Source organism: Vicia villosa, linkage group LG7 (genome assembly GCF_029867415.1).
Source record: "Vicia villosa cultivar HV-30 ecotype Madison, WI linkage group LG7, Vvil1.0, whole genome shotgun sequence".
NCBI classification, from domain to species: Eukaryota; Viridiplantae; Streptophyta; class Magnoliopsida; order Fabales; family Fabaceae; genus Vicia; species Vicia villosa.
The window spans coordinates 71,450,889-71,465,508 of NC_081186.1; the positions used below are offsets into that span (position 1 = coordinate 71,450,889).

General features: G+C 30.9%; 1 protein-coding gene across 1 annotated transcript; it reads left to right on the plus strand.

The window, feature by feature from the left end:
• The first annotated feature begins 7,407 nt into the window (after positions 1-7,407).
• Positions 7,408-9,006, plus strand: LOC131620755 (mitogen-activated protein kinase kinase kinase 18-like). Its single transcript, XM_058891916.1, has one exon. It carries the CDS (start codon positions 7,498-7,500, stop codon positions 8,989-8,991), a length of 1,494 nt encoding a protein of 497 aa, XP_058747899.1. The 5' UTR covers positions 7,408-7,497; the 3' UTR covers positions 8,992-9,006.
• The last annotated feature ends 5,614 nt before the right edge of the window (positions 9,007-14,620 follow it).

Consider the following 14,620-nt stretch of genomic DNA (forward strand, 5'->3'; position numbering starts at 1 on the left):
TTATTTATCTTATTTGAGGATTAAAGCATGATGATGTAATGCTAGTTTGATAACATATTCCGCTGTGTAAACATGAGATAGTTGATTTATGAGTTATGTTCGTATGTTTCTTCAGTGAATGCATGACTTGTGACCGATGTGGTTTATTTTTTTATTTATTAATTGTGACGCCCTTGTGCATGTTACTCTGATTTAATTTGATTAATCGCCGCGGGGTTTAGAAGGGTGTTACATCGACTAACATCGCCTCCAAGCAAATTCATCCCTAACATCAGCCTCATAATGCTCGACGAAAAAAAATACTCGCGAAGTTTACTACCATATCATGAAAGCCAAAAGATTTTAGTCTTACGAATATTCAATTCGACACCTAATCTTGGACCTGTCTCCCGAATGATGCCAAGAGCTTTAGCCATCTCCTGTGAATCCCCTATAATAGTCCCATCATCAAGATACTAGGTATGAAGAAAAAGCTTACAATTGTATCTAACCTGATGAATGAGTGAGTGTAATACAATTTCCTTTTCCAAAATTTTCCATGCTTGCTTTGACGATTCGCAATCACCAACTTTCTCAAAGTTGTTACCATCCACTCATTGATGGATAAAAAACAACACTTTGTAATCTTTCTTCTTCTCTTCCTTATGCATTGCATGTTGTGCATTAGTTGCACCTTCGACAGAGGACTCACCCCGTTCTTGATCACTTCGAGAACATCTTGGTACTCAAACAGAATATTCATTTTCTTGCACCATTTGTCGTAATTCTTCGCTTCAAGGATTGGTAGGTTTATATGAATTCTTTGGCAAAATACCCAATTTGGTCCCTTAACTATACCATTAAGTTCAGAATGGTCCCTTAATTGTTTTTTCATGTCACCTTGGTCCCTTAACTTTTAAAATATTTCATTTTAGTCCTTTTTGTCTAATTAGAGACAGATTTAGCGATCGATTTCAAAGTTTTTCCGTCGCTAATTAGACAAAAAGGACTAAAATGAAACATTTTAAAAGTTAAGGGACCAAAGTGACGCGAAAAAAATTAATGGATCAATTTGAACCCAAGGATATAGTTAAGGAACCAAAATTGATATTTTACCAAATTCTTTCATTAGAGACAAATTTCATGTTGCACATTAGGTGTTTGGTGGATTGAACCTGGCTCTTATGCCAAATGTTAGAACTTGGAATTACTTGGTTGGTGAAAATGGAGGTCTTAAATGGAGAGAGAGAGAGAGAGAGAGAGAGAGAGAGAGAGAGAGAGAGAGTAATCGAAGGTGAGAATATGTTCATTAATATTGATAAGGATGCCTCCAAGACATTTATACAACAATTAAAAGTGGATTGTGACACAAGTTACAAAAGGAAAATAACAGAAAAATATAATTCTCAGACTTGTAACCAATTACACTAAACCTGTTACCGGTTACAGCTATTACAAAATTAAAATCAATTCAGTTGTAACCAGTTACGCGCACGATAAACTTTCTATTTTTCATCTCAGAAGTAAATTTCACCCGACTATAATCAATTACACCTCCATAATAATCGATTACAGCATTTAAATTATCAATTTTTCATTTAACATTGCATAGGATATTCTTATATACATTTTTTGTGTGATCACCCAACCCCTAAAAAGCTCGACATCTCTTTCTACCACATATCCATGGCTACTTTTAATTATTTGCCAACATATATCTAATATCCTCTTTACTTTTTTTAGGGAGGTTTGGAGTGAGGTAGAATATATAAAAGAATATACATCCTCTTTATGCCATGGTCACTTTTACTTAGAAAAAAAAAGATGTGGACACAATAAACCGCATAACATAACTACCCACATAGCTTTGCCTTTGCGGCAATATCAATATGCAAGTCAAGTCATGAAGCACGTTCCTTACTTAACCTTCATAACTTACATCTTATCCAAACCAAACATAGGTCACCGAGTAAGCACTAAGCACCACAATTTTAGTATATTTTTTATTCTATTCTTCTACACATTCGTGTCTTAGTCTCAAAGGTTGCAAATTCATCTTACTAAGAAAACCATTCCTACGCGTCACACTTTATTATCCTCTCTCACAACCTTGCCACATATACTTAGAGACCATTTTCTACCACCGTGTGGGACATTCATTATAAAGACAAGTGGCATCATTTTAGAAATTAGTCTAATTTAATTAATTAATTCAAGTTGTTGAGGTTTTGAAATAAAGAAATTGAAACCATGTTTAAATTGAGTCGTGGTTTTCCTTTTTTTGTGTGTTTAGTTTTATGCCAAAAGTCGTGTTTGTGTGGACACAACACTTGCTTCATTTCTCTTTCCCTCTATGCGTAACGCTTTGTTTATTTTCTTTTTAAAAAAATGTTATTTAGTCAAATTTAATTTAATGACACTCTCAATCATTTAGATGCTGACAAATGGCATATTCATAGGAGATTTTAGCCCTACTTAAACTTAGTTTGCACACACGAAAAACCAGATATGTATAATATAAAATTCACCAATCATGTATACAATAAAGATCTTTCATATGTTTTAATTCAATAAAATACAAATATTCTAAAATTTGACGTCATTATCCAAATTTAACTAAGAGATTTCACAATTATGTGTGCAAATTTCTAATAATTATTATTACCATTTTATCTTTTAAAAAATAAAATATTTTTTAAAATATATTAAAATAGTAACATTTTGATATTTTAAAGTTTAATTATTTAATATTATATTTTTAATTAATTAATTTAAAATAAATATTAATCTTACACTTTCGCTATTTTTACTCCTTAAACGATATTTAATTACACTTGTCATATTTTCATGAAAAAATAGTATAAACCACACTTATGAAATCGTATCTAAGTTTTTCCTTACAATTTATTGAAATAATTATGTTATTATTTAGTAAAGACGCTGATTTTTTGAGTATTTGTTTTTTATTTAAAATTATTTTGTGTTTATTTCTTATATTTCTTAAAATAATAAAAAATTACAATTTTAATAAAAATAAATTGATGTATACCATTTTTAAATTAATTAGTTTTCATTTCTATTTTATGTTAATATTAATTAATATAATTTACTAAAACAATGAAATATATATATATATATATATATATATATATATATATATATATATATATATATATATATATATATATATATATATAAGAGAATGAGTTGGAATTTTTCCGATTTTATTTTAAATAATCTTGTATGCTCCTCCACAAATGCATAATTTTGCCATTTATAGTGAATTATTACATTTAATTGAACATGAGAATCGGCATCATTTCATATTATAATTTAGGCCGAATTAGGCAAATCAATATTTAAAGAAAAACCTTATCTTAAATCCATATCCCAAACCAAGAATGCTCTAGTACGGTTATGTAAGGTGTCAAAATATCAAATACTAAATAAAGAAATAAGAAGCATCATGCCAAATTGTTCCAATAAATTTGCCACAACACAAACCAAAGAGAATTTCCAATATCTTCTAAAAGATACGACTTCATTCTAAGAACCTTACCAAAAAAATCCAAAACTTCACATACAAACAAATTTACCAAATTTAGAATCAAATAAAAATAAGAATAAAAATTTCAAAAATCAAAAATATTTTAGTAATAAAATATTTGGTGGAAGTGTAGTGGTGCACGTCATATACTTGTAGTTTAACTAAATTTTGTGTGGCTAAAGTCATATATAAGCATATCATCATGAACATCTTCAAAAATCTTTACATTACAAGAATCTAGTAATGTCTTAAGGGATTCGTGGACCAATATATTTTTGCCACGTGGATGTGTTACCTAATTGTATTTTAGTATGTTCCTACTACCGCCACGGTGTTATGTTCGGTTATCCAACTAGTAACATCCACCTCTCAACTATAAAAGCTCACATTCCACACTCCAACCACATGTTGGATTATTATTATTCTTATGCAATAGGACCAACTGTATATATTAATAAAATTTAATGGACATTCTGCTGGGTAATTAATAACTACCGAACACCCTTTCAACAGAAAAATTCATCAATGAACTCAAAATAATAATTATCGAAGTCTTTATATATATATAATAAATTTTTAACTGAAATAGAAGTCAAATAGAAAATAAGTTGCACTAATATTTCTTTTATGATAAAAACAATTTTATTAAAAATTATATTTATTGATTTAATAAATACAACAATCGATTTAATAAATACAACATTTACAACATTGTTATGCGAGAGATTATTAAATTTTTTGTAAAAGATTTACTAGAAATTTTGTCAAAAATTAATGATATAAAAATATGTCGATTGTTAGAATATGTTTTTTTCATGTTTGATTACTTGTAAAATCTCAAGTTATCGGTTCTATTAGTAAAAAAAAATCGGTCAAGTCACACATGCATATTTTCCTCCGACTCACCTGTATACTAGAATATCTTGTAGGTCAGTCAAGAAATTTACAAGTGCTTCTTTCTTCACCGATACTCTGATCCGACAAACTATATCAATTAGAATATCCCTAACAAAGTGATACCGACATTTGAAGTCTAGAAGCTCCTTACAATAAGTGATGTGTTCCTCAAATATATCCAAACACGTCTTACGACAAACAAGACAAACTTCACCAATAAAAATAAGGGAATTGTAAGGCGATATCTAATGATAATATGATACTCTACCGATGACATGTGTTGACCTAACACATCAATAGAAATAGTAAGGGTAAAATATTGAGCATGTGTCGCTTGCAAATAACCAAAAACTGCTTCTAGTCTTGGGGTCATATCAAACTTTTCTTCCATGTCCTGATCACTTTTACTAAAGAGATCACTTACTAAAATATGTTGTGCTTTAGGATGAATGATGTTTTTGCTTGTAAAACTACTAAGGTCAAAATTTGGAATCTCAACACTAATACCATCCAAATATATGTTAAAATTAGAGTCCATGTCATATATCTCACTATCTCTCAATATATGATCCTATAACACCCAAGATTTGTTTAGAAGCCACAGAAGCGTATAAGGAAACCTCTACTTCAAAGTACAAACCTAACCCCAACTCAACATGGAAAAGAAGTCATCCTCTAATGAAGGTCTTCGAAGAAAATACATTGACTAACCACGATGTCTTCAACCATCCTTCGCAATCCTTTATCAAAGCAAATAGTTATTTCCTCCATATGATTAAATTGACACGTTCTACACCTCAAAATATTTTGGAGATACCCGAGCAGGATCAAAGTAGAATAAGCTTACTTTAAGAATTCTATAGATCCCGCAGAAGTTGCATTAACTCAATAGCCCTAGCAACTCTCTTCATGGACACAATCTTGATAAAGCCTTCATCCCGATTAACATTCCTTCCAAGCAACTTCATCCTCAACACCGACCTTCCAATATCCAAAGAGAATAACCCTCCACAAAGTTTAATACCATCACACAAAGGCTAAAAGATCTTTGTTTTACAAATATTCAATTTGATACATAATCCTGGACCCGACTCCTGGTTATTGTTAAACGCTTTAGCCACCTCCTCTGAATCTTCTATGATGATCCCATCATCAAAATACTCTGCATGAAGAAAAAGCTCACACTTGTCTCTAATTTGATGAATGGATATTTAACACAAAAGCAAAAAGGAGCGGTCCTAACGGGTCACCTCATTGCACTTTAGTGGCTGTCATAATATGCCCACCCCAAGAAATATATATATATATATATATATATATATATATATATATATATATATATACATTTCACCTTCACCTCACGCATAAGTGTTGATCGATCTACTATGTTGAAAGCATTCGAGAAATCTACGGTGAGCATAGATGAATAATCATCTTCATATCGCTTTCTTAACACCCTGTTGGAACTGTACAAAATGAACCCAACACCACTTGGTGCCAAACCCCAAATTGAGAGTCATAGAGATATCGCATCATATCTTTAGCAACCTTTTCATAGCAACCTTTGATACCTATCGCCTCCAAATAAAACCTATAAAAAATGGTCGCATCCCACCATCATGCTTTAATAACGGCGTCAAGGATGCAGAGGCAACGAACTCTCTCAAACTCATTGTGCATCTTTCTTCCAACTATAAGTTAACAATTAGAGTGATTGCACATAAAAGATTTCTTGTCACATCAGAACCTTCTCCACACAATGTGCCTAAAATATGTTGTGCTTGCAAAGCATATGTACCACATGATGATCCTTTGAAAAATGATTTAATGCACTCGAAGTTAGTGTCAATTTCACTCACTAGAGGAGTTTCGGAGAACAAGGTGGTCAACATAGATGAATGTGGTTTGATACATGTGTTTAGCCTCCAACAATTTCACAACTATTGTAAAGTGAGCATCCAGAACCTTGAAGAGACATTGTTTAACATTAGAGCTCATCTTTTTATCTTTCTCATCAACATGAACTTCCTCACAATCTAAATTATCTTATTCAGAGCTTCTCAACAAACTATTAACTAATTTGACAAAATCATCTACATCTCTCCAAGTAACTAACATCATACACCTTTGATTTTACTATTCTCAACCACCTTATAAAATAAAATAATTTAACAATGTAGTTTTATAAAAGCAATATTTTCAAATATAAAATTTCTGACTAAAAAGAAATTTTTATGTGTTTTAGATTAACATTTCTCTTTAAAATTTGATTAACATATAATTAAATTTTAAAATTTGATTAAGAACTGTTTCATTACTTTTTATATTAAAAGTTGTATATTTTTAGTTTTAAAATTTTAATTTTAATTTAAACGGTTGAATTTTTAATTGAACAGATCAAATGAACTTGACTACCATGTATTAATAATTTTTTATGATCCCAAAATTATGACTCACTTAAAGTCCAAAACAGACAACACATATAAAAAATTTAAAATATATTACAAACAACCGGACACACCCTTAATTACAAACATTTTAGTCTAACCTAGAAGTCTAAAGTCCCCTAAATTTACTTTTTTTTTTATACAGAAGATTCACCTAAACACATTAAAAATCTTAAGTACTTATCCAATGATTGTCTACTAGTAACATTAAAATGAAAAATAAAAAAGAGGATCTTAATCTTTAAAAAAACCATGGATAAGGATTAAAAGTTCAATCCCATAAGAAAAAAACAGTATCAAGTCCTCTGTTCCAAGAATTCTCCATTTAACGTTAAAAACATTACCGTCCTTCACGATCTCATCTCAACGTCACTACCACCGCTTTTCTTAATTATCCACTTTCTTTTTTTCCATGCTGTAATATTACCCAAATATATTAAAAAGAACATTATTAAAAATAAAAAAAACAATAAATTTCCAAAACACGTAACACCGAATGTTAGAAGAACAAACACGCACTACATGTGTGTATATATACATAAACCTCTTTCATGTCCTCAAAAAAATCAAACAAACACAACACAAAGTTCAATTACAATTTACAAATACAAACACACTAAAAGCACAATGGCTAAAGCTAACGCTAATTCATGGGTGAGAGGGAAGTGTATTGGTAAGGGCGCGTTTGGCGTCGTGAATATGGCTTATTCAAAAAGCGATGCTAGAGTTTTCGCTGTGAAGTCTGTTGATACTAAAACAGCGCTTCCGAATCAGTTACAAGCGTTGGAGAATGAGATTGAAATATTGAAACGGTTATCATCATCTTCTTCTTCTTTTTCTCCTCACGTGATATCTTATCTTGGAGATGATGTCACGTGCGAGGGTGAAGGAACGTCGTCGTTTAAGAATCTTCACTTGGAGTACATGCCAGGTGGCACCGTCGCTGATTTGGTTCGTGCTGACGTGGATGAACGGTTAGTTAGAACTTTCGCGTGGTGTTTGGTTAACGCGCTGAGGGATGTTCACGCGCGCGGAGTTGTTCACTGTGATGTTAAGGGGAAGAATGTCCTCGTCGCCGGAGGTTCCGGCTCCGTCGCTAAGCTCGCTGATTTCGGATCGGCGGTGGAGTTTACCGGCGGGAAGTGTTTTTCGCCGCGTGGAAGTCCGCTGTGGATGGCGCCGGAGGTGATTCGGAGGGAGTATCAAGGACCGGAATCTGACGTGTGGTCGCTTGGATGTACCGTGATTGAGATTTTCACCGGGAAGTCACCGTGGGAGGATCGGGGTTTCGATACACTGAGTCGAATTGGATTTGGAGAAGAACTACCGGAGTTTCCTAACGGTTTATCGGAAATTGGGATAGATTTTCTCGAGAAGTGTTTGAGGAGAGATCGGAGCCGGAGATGGAGCTGTGATCAGCTGTTACACCATCCATTTCTGTTACCGTGTGATAGTGCGGTGGAATCGTCGCCTCGGTGTGTTTTGGATTGGGTTGACTCGCGATTCACTGAGTCAGAAAACGAGTTTGAAGATATACAGTTGAATTTTGATACAAATTTAGTTAAAAATAGAATTAGTAAATTAGAGACTGGTTCTAGGGTAAATTGGGAAACAGAGGATTGGGTAGTGGTGAGGGAAGTTTCTTTTGAAGAAGAATCTACAACAGAATCAGGGGCAATATCGGAATTGGACAATGTAGTGAGGGTAGTAGAGGAAATGGAGGTGGGAATACTAATAGAGACTAGTTTGGGATATTCAGATTGTGATGAAAGGGTAAAACGGGAAATGTGGAGGTTGTTGTGGTGGCGTGAGTGTTGTAATCAGTGCAAGTACAACCGCAACCGCAGAAACAGCATTATGGGTGGAAGTGGAAGTTGGTGTGGTTGGAGATGTTGTCGGTATAGATACGGTTGGGAAAAGTTTGATAGGAATATTAGTAGAATATTCATCATTTATACATTTTGTTGTAAAATAATCAAATCATGTTATTTGTTATTAATATATTATTATCCCTTTTGGTTGAAAATGCGGAAATTCATGTTAAAAATCATGGAGGGTGTGTTTATTTTGGGCTTGGATCCTCTCCTTCTATCTTTTCTCTCCACTTCTCTCCTTCACTAATTTGTCTCTATCTCTCTCTTATATTTCATCTCTCCTCTTTAATTTACAATTTTTTTTATTAATCTTCTCTTTTATTTTACACTTGCTTGAGTGATGGAGGTTGAAGGAGAAAAGGAGAGCATCCAAACAAGTTTATTTTAAAGTTTAGTAGAAACAATTTTGAATTACTTTTGTTACTCAAACAAATTTTGAAACCTAAGATTCATTGGACTTTTTTTGTACTAAGATTCATTGGACTTGATTATTTGCAAAAACTCTAAAACAAGAAACACTTGTTCCACTCTTGATAACTGAACCATCCAAGTTACACTTAGCCTAACCAAGGTGAGGGAAAAACCAATGAATCTAAGTTGTAATGAATCTAAGTTAAGTAATCGAGTGTCTTCATTTGCATAGCTTACATTGTTAGGTATTAACTTTTTTATTAGCTATTGAGTTTTTTTTTTTTTTAGAGAAATGTCATATTTCTTATTATCATCACTTGAAAAGAGAATATTTAAAAAATAAAAAATAAAAACATATATTTTAGGGGTGTACATGAACGGGTTTGGATTGAGTTTGGCCAAATACAAGATCCAATCTATATTAAACACTCCGATTTGAGTGAAGTAAATTAATCACCCATTACATCAATGGACCGGTTTGGATAAACCCACTAATTTTTTAGTTGGATTGGGTTGGATAGTGGGTTGTCCGAATATTTTTTTTTCTTATTAACATTAAATGATGAATCATCATATTTTTATTTCTTATAAATTACTCAAAATTTGTAGGTTCTTAAAAAAAAAATTAGATAATCTATTTTTACTATCTTTTTAGGATTATATAATAATAAATAAATGATAATATCAACTAATACAAATTATCATAAAATATTAGAAAAAATAAGTGAAATTCTACTCCCTCTCTCCTACAACAAATGTCGCATTTAAAAAAAAATTGTCCTAAAAAAATTGTCACTTTATATTATCAATGCAATTTTATATTTAATCTTCCAATTGTACCCTCTAATAAATACTCTTAATTTTATTGTTTTGTCATTTAATATTAATGTTATTTCAAATACACAAATAGTTAATCAGGATAATTTAGTAAAGTCACCATTCTCTCTTTTATTTATTACTAGTGTTTCTTAATCCATGTGAAGTGGGTCATTGCGATAAATAATTTGGGACATAGGGAGCATTAGTATTAAAATAACCAAAAAGTTGTCATGATTCATTAAAATAGTAAATGTTTAGAGACTAAAATTAAAACTTCTAAGTTAATATTCATTAAAATTATTAAAATTCTAATAATAAATATTTGATTTAGTGGGTCAATGGGTCTTTTGGAATTGGGTTGGATTTTACCTGAAACCCGATTTTTTAATGGATTTTTTAATTTTAAAATCCACATCCACCCAATTACCCAACCCAACTCACTCTTGTGGATTTTTTTGGGTGGATTTGACTGGATTTTGTTGGTTGACCCAACTCATGTACACCCCTAATATATTTATACGATGTCATGTCAAAGTTTATGTACAAATATCATTTATGTTTGACTTAAATACAGTTTTGGCCCCCGAAATTTCTCAATTGCTTGATTTTGGTCTCCCATGTTTCAATTACTTAATTTTGGTCCCTCAAGTTTTGTAATTGCTTGATTTTGACCCCTCAAGTTCCAATTACTTGATTTTGACCCCTAAAGTTTGTCCCATTTTGTATTTGATAGTCTCCTAATGACATGTGGATTAAATTTCTCTTTTTTTTATTACTTTTTCTTCTTCTTTTTTATAAAAATTTTCTTCTCTACAATTTTATTTTTCTTCTCTTTTAATAGTTAAACTTTGAAAGTAATATTTAAAAAATCTTAAATATTTCATTCAACTTATGCGTAATGATAAATTATTTTGACAAAATAAAATAGACCACTAACTAATTAAAATAACAAACTCTTTGGCCAATAACTCCCTCATAGTTAAGCATAAAGTCCCAAAGTATAATAATCATATTAGTCATATAAAATTTCAATTTAGTATAAGGAATATTGCATGATTGTCCGTATGTCAAATATTTTTTTTATTGTTTAGTGGTCAAAACTACTATTTTAATTGTCCTATCTCACATAAATGTCATGTTTACAACACAAAAAATGTTTATTTTTAATATATTATTAATTGTTTTGTTTTTTTTGTTATAATTAAAAATTATTACTATAAAATTGAAGTAATAGTTATGGGTGTGTTTTGGTATGAAATATGTGCATTCCTTCTATAATGAAGTAAGTTAGTCAAGGTATTTAATATAAGTAATGTTAAATTTATAATTTTTCTTAATTAATAAAAAAAATATACAGAATTTTCTAATAAAGTGAGACTTAAGAATTTTTTCAAATACATTTCTATATTGGAATTTTGACACGTTTCAACAATTTTCCACTTAAATTTAAAAAGTATTTCAGAAGTAACTTTAAACATTTTTAAGATTGTGGATAGATAGACGTGTCTATGTCTTAAACCTTTGCATAACTAATAAGATTATGATTCAACAAGAGCAGCTAATTGTCTTAAACTCTATCTCAAACATCAAATCCGCACACAATATTTTTTTAGGTTGTATTCTATAAGAATGTGCTTTTATGACTTTGCACGTCTATTTCAGTTTTGTTAAAACTCTGGGAATTATGCAACGAAATTTCATAGAACCGACTTGATTTCCACAATCACACATATCATTCTATCAAGAGTACTTCCATAGCTTGGTACTCAACTCATATAGAGTATATATATTATTAAGTGTTTTTATCATCTCATCCTCTTATCGCTTCAAAATTCATGCTTCTCTTATTTATACTAACATGATCGTTTCATATTGCTCACAACTAGTTATTAGTCATTCAACTTAATTCTTGAGATCTCCATTCTTTTAGTTCAAGTTATCATCATAAGAAACTCACTCACCTATAGGCATTAGTCTCATCTTACTAGATGTATTATGGACTTTCTCTCTATCAAGTCCTTTTATTAAAGAATCTGCTAAATTTTTATTAATGTGTATATGATCCACTCTTACAACTCCTTTAGAGATACACTTTCTAATATTGTTGTGTTTTCTTCTTATTTGATATTTCTTGCCATTATATAATGACACTCCTTTAGAAATTATAAAGTTTTCTTATGAAATCGTTGAGCTAATTTCTTCTAACTAATTTTAGTCTCTTAATCGATAGAAAATTAGAGAATTCTTTTTCCATCCCATAATAGATCATTTTCAATCGAATAGTGTAGAAAAATTATATTTGTTAATTTTTTTTCTTGTTCTTATTAATATGTAATCTACATATACTTATTTGGTAGACAGTAAAACACTATTTTTTTAAATCTTGATCTCCGGCCTTGCGACGGACTAATTCAAGAGGATCAATCCCACCATCTACTAGCGGGGCCCTGTTTAAAGACAGAGCAAAACTCTGTATGGACTGACCCATCACAAGGATTGTTAGCACCTAGTAGAATTTAAACTTAAGACCTTGAGAGAAACATACTCTAAAGACCTAAGTTTTTACCATTAGACCAACCTTTACAAGTTAGAATAAAACACTTATTATATATATTTTTCGAAGCCTAAAAAAGAACTAATATATAAAAATAGTTCATCACATCACAAGATATATTGGGAATGAGCACAAAAAATACAGAAGTTTAACAACATCACCAATCATCCCAAACAACAAACAAACTACAAATGAACAAAACAAATATTTCTTAAATTAATCTAAAGACAAATATTTTATCACTCCAACCCAGAGAAGGAATCTTTTAATAGTTTTCATTGCTCAACATATTTTGAACCTAAAAATTTCAACAAGTCTATCTTTAAACTTTTAAGAAACTATTTCATTACAAAAGAAGTCATTTATTTTGACGTAGCTTCATAATTAATATTTAAAAAATAATAATTGTAACTTTTTATTTTATTAGTAGAATAACTAAGGTGATGATCTCGTTATCCCTAAAATTTAATTGAGATGTACTAAGAAATTATAATTAAACAATTGATTGAAGTATTTATCATTGAGTGGATCATTAACAATGATATATTGTATACAAAGTAGTATGGCTTACATCATAAGCAATTGAAGGGAAGTTGCACACAATTTTTACTTGTCTAGTAAGTAACAAACTCAACTAACGTTTTAACTGAATTATAATAGAAAGTAACTAACAATAACAACCTAACTAACTTTTTACTTCACATTTCAATATCCCCTCATAAGTTGAATGTTAGTGTATCTTTACCATTTTCAACTTGAGAAAGAGAGTTTGGAATGGTTAAGGATGCATAGACTTTGTTAATAAATTGTCCAATTGATCATTGGAGTTGACTGGTAGAAGCTTCATAATTCTAACTACTTGTTTCTCTCTCACAATGTTATAATCTATTTCAAGGTGTTTATTTCTCTTATGAAAAATGGGGTTAGCTTCAATGTGTAAATCACTTTGGTTATCTAAAATAGATGACACGTGTTTTGATGCATTTTACTTGAAGATACTTCATGAGATAAAATAATCATTTCAGTTCATATATTGTAGATGCTAGTTCTTGATATTTTGCCTTTGATGAGGATCTTGAAAATGTCAGTTATATATTGGTTCTCCATGAGATCAATGACTTGCTAAGGAAGGAATATTATCTTGAAATAGACCTTCGTGTATCAAGGCATCATGCCCAATCTTCATCAAAATATCCATTGAGTTGGATAATTGAGTCTCTAGGAAATATTATACCTCAACAAAGACATGTTTTAAGATATTTAAGTACTCTACAAGTGACATTGGAATAAGTGATGGTTGGAGTTGAAATGAATTGGCTCAACTGTTGTGTGCAGAATGTAATGTCAGGTTTGGTTGCATTCAAATATAATAATCTCCCTACAAGCCTTCTATAAGCAAGTATATTTGGGTAGGGATCACTTGAATATTTATGTAAATTTACTTTAGGATCAAATGGAGTTGAGACTAGCTTGGATCCTGCAAAACTCTAATCTTTTAATAAGCCTAGACAATACTTCCTCTAACACAAAGAAGTTCCTTCTTTTAAATGTGCTACCTAAATGCCTAGAAAGCACTTAAATTTTTCTAGGTCTTTGATTCTGAATGAATTGTGTAATGCTTCTTTGGTGGGTTTAATTTCTTGAAAATCATTTCCAATAATTTTCACATCATCTACATATACTATGAGGATAGGGAAGGATAAAGTAGTGATCTTGAAAAATAGTGAATGGTATTCTTTAGCTTGCTTGTAATGTTTTTTTGTGAGATAAGTCTCTCATGCTATCTTCTACTAGCTTATTTAAGCCCATAGAGGTATTTGACAAGATTACAGACTTGACTAGATTTAGAAGTATTAATAACAGGAGAAACAATCATATACACATCTTCTTGGAATTTACCATGCAAAAAGACATTGTTTACATCCAATTGATGTAAATTCCTTTGGTTGATTAAGGTCAAAGCTATCATAAATATGATAGTTGTAAGCTTAACAACTGGAGAATAGCTAGCAAAATAATCAAGACCCTCACTTTGGTTGTATCTTCTTGCCACTAACCTAACTTTGAACTTATCAATTAAACCATTAGCTAA

Coding starts and splice junctions, on each gene's coding strand:
- LOC131620755 (XM_058891916.1), top strand. CDS start 7,498: ATGGCTAAAGCTAACGCTAATTCATGGGTGAGAGGGAAGTGTATTGGT.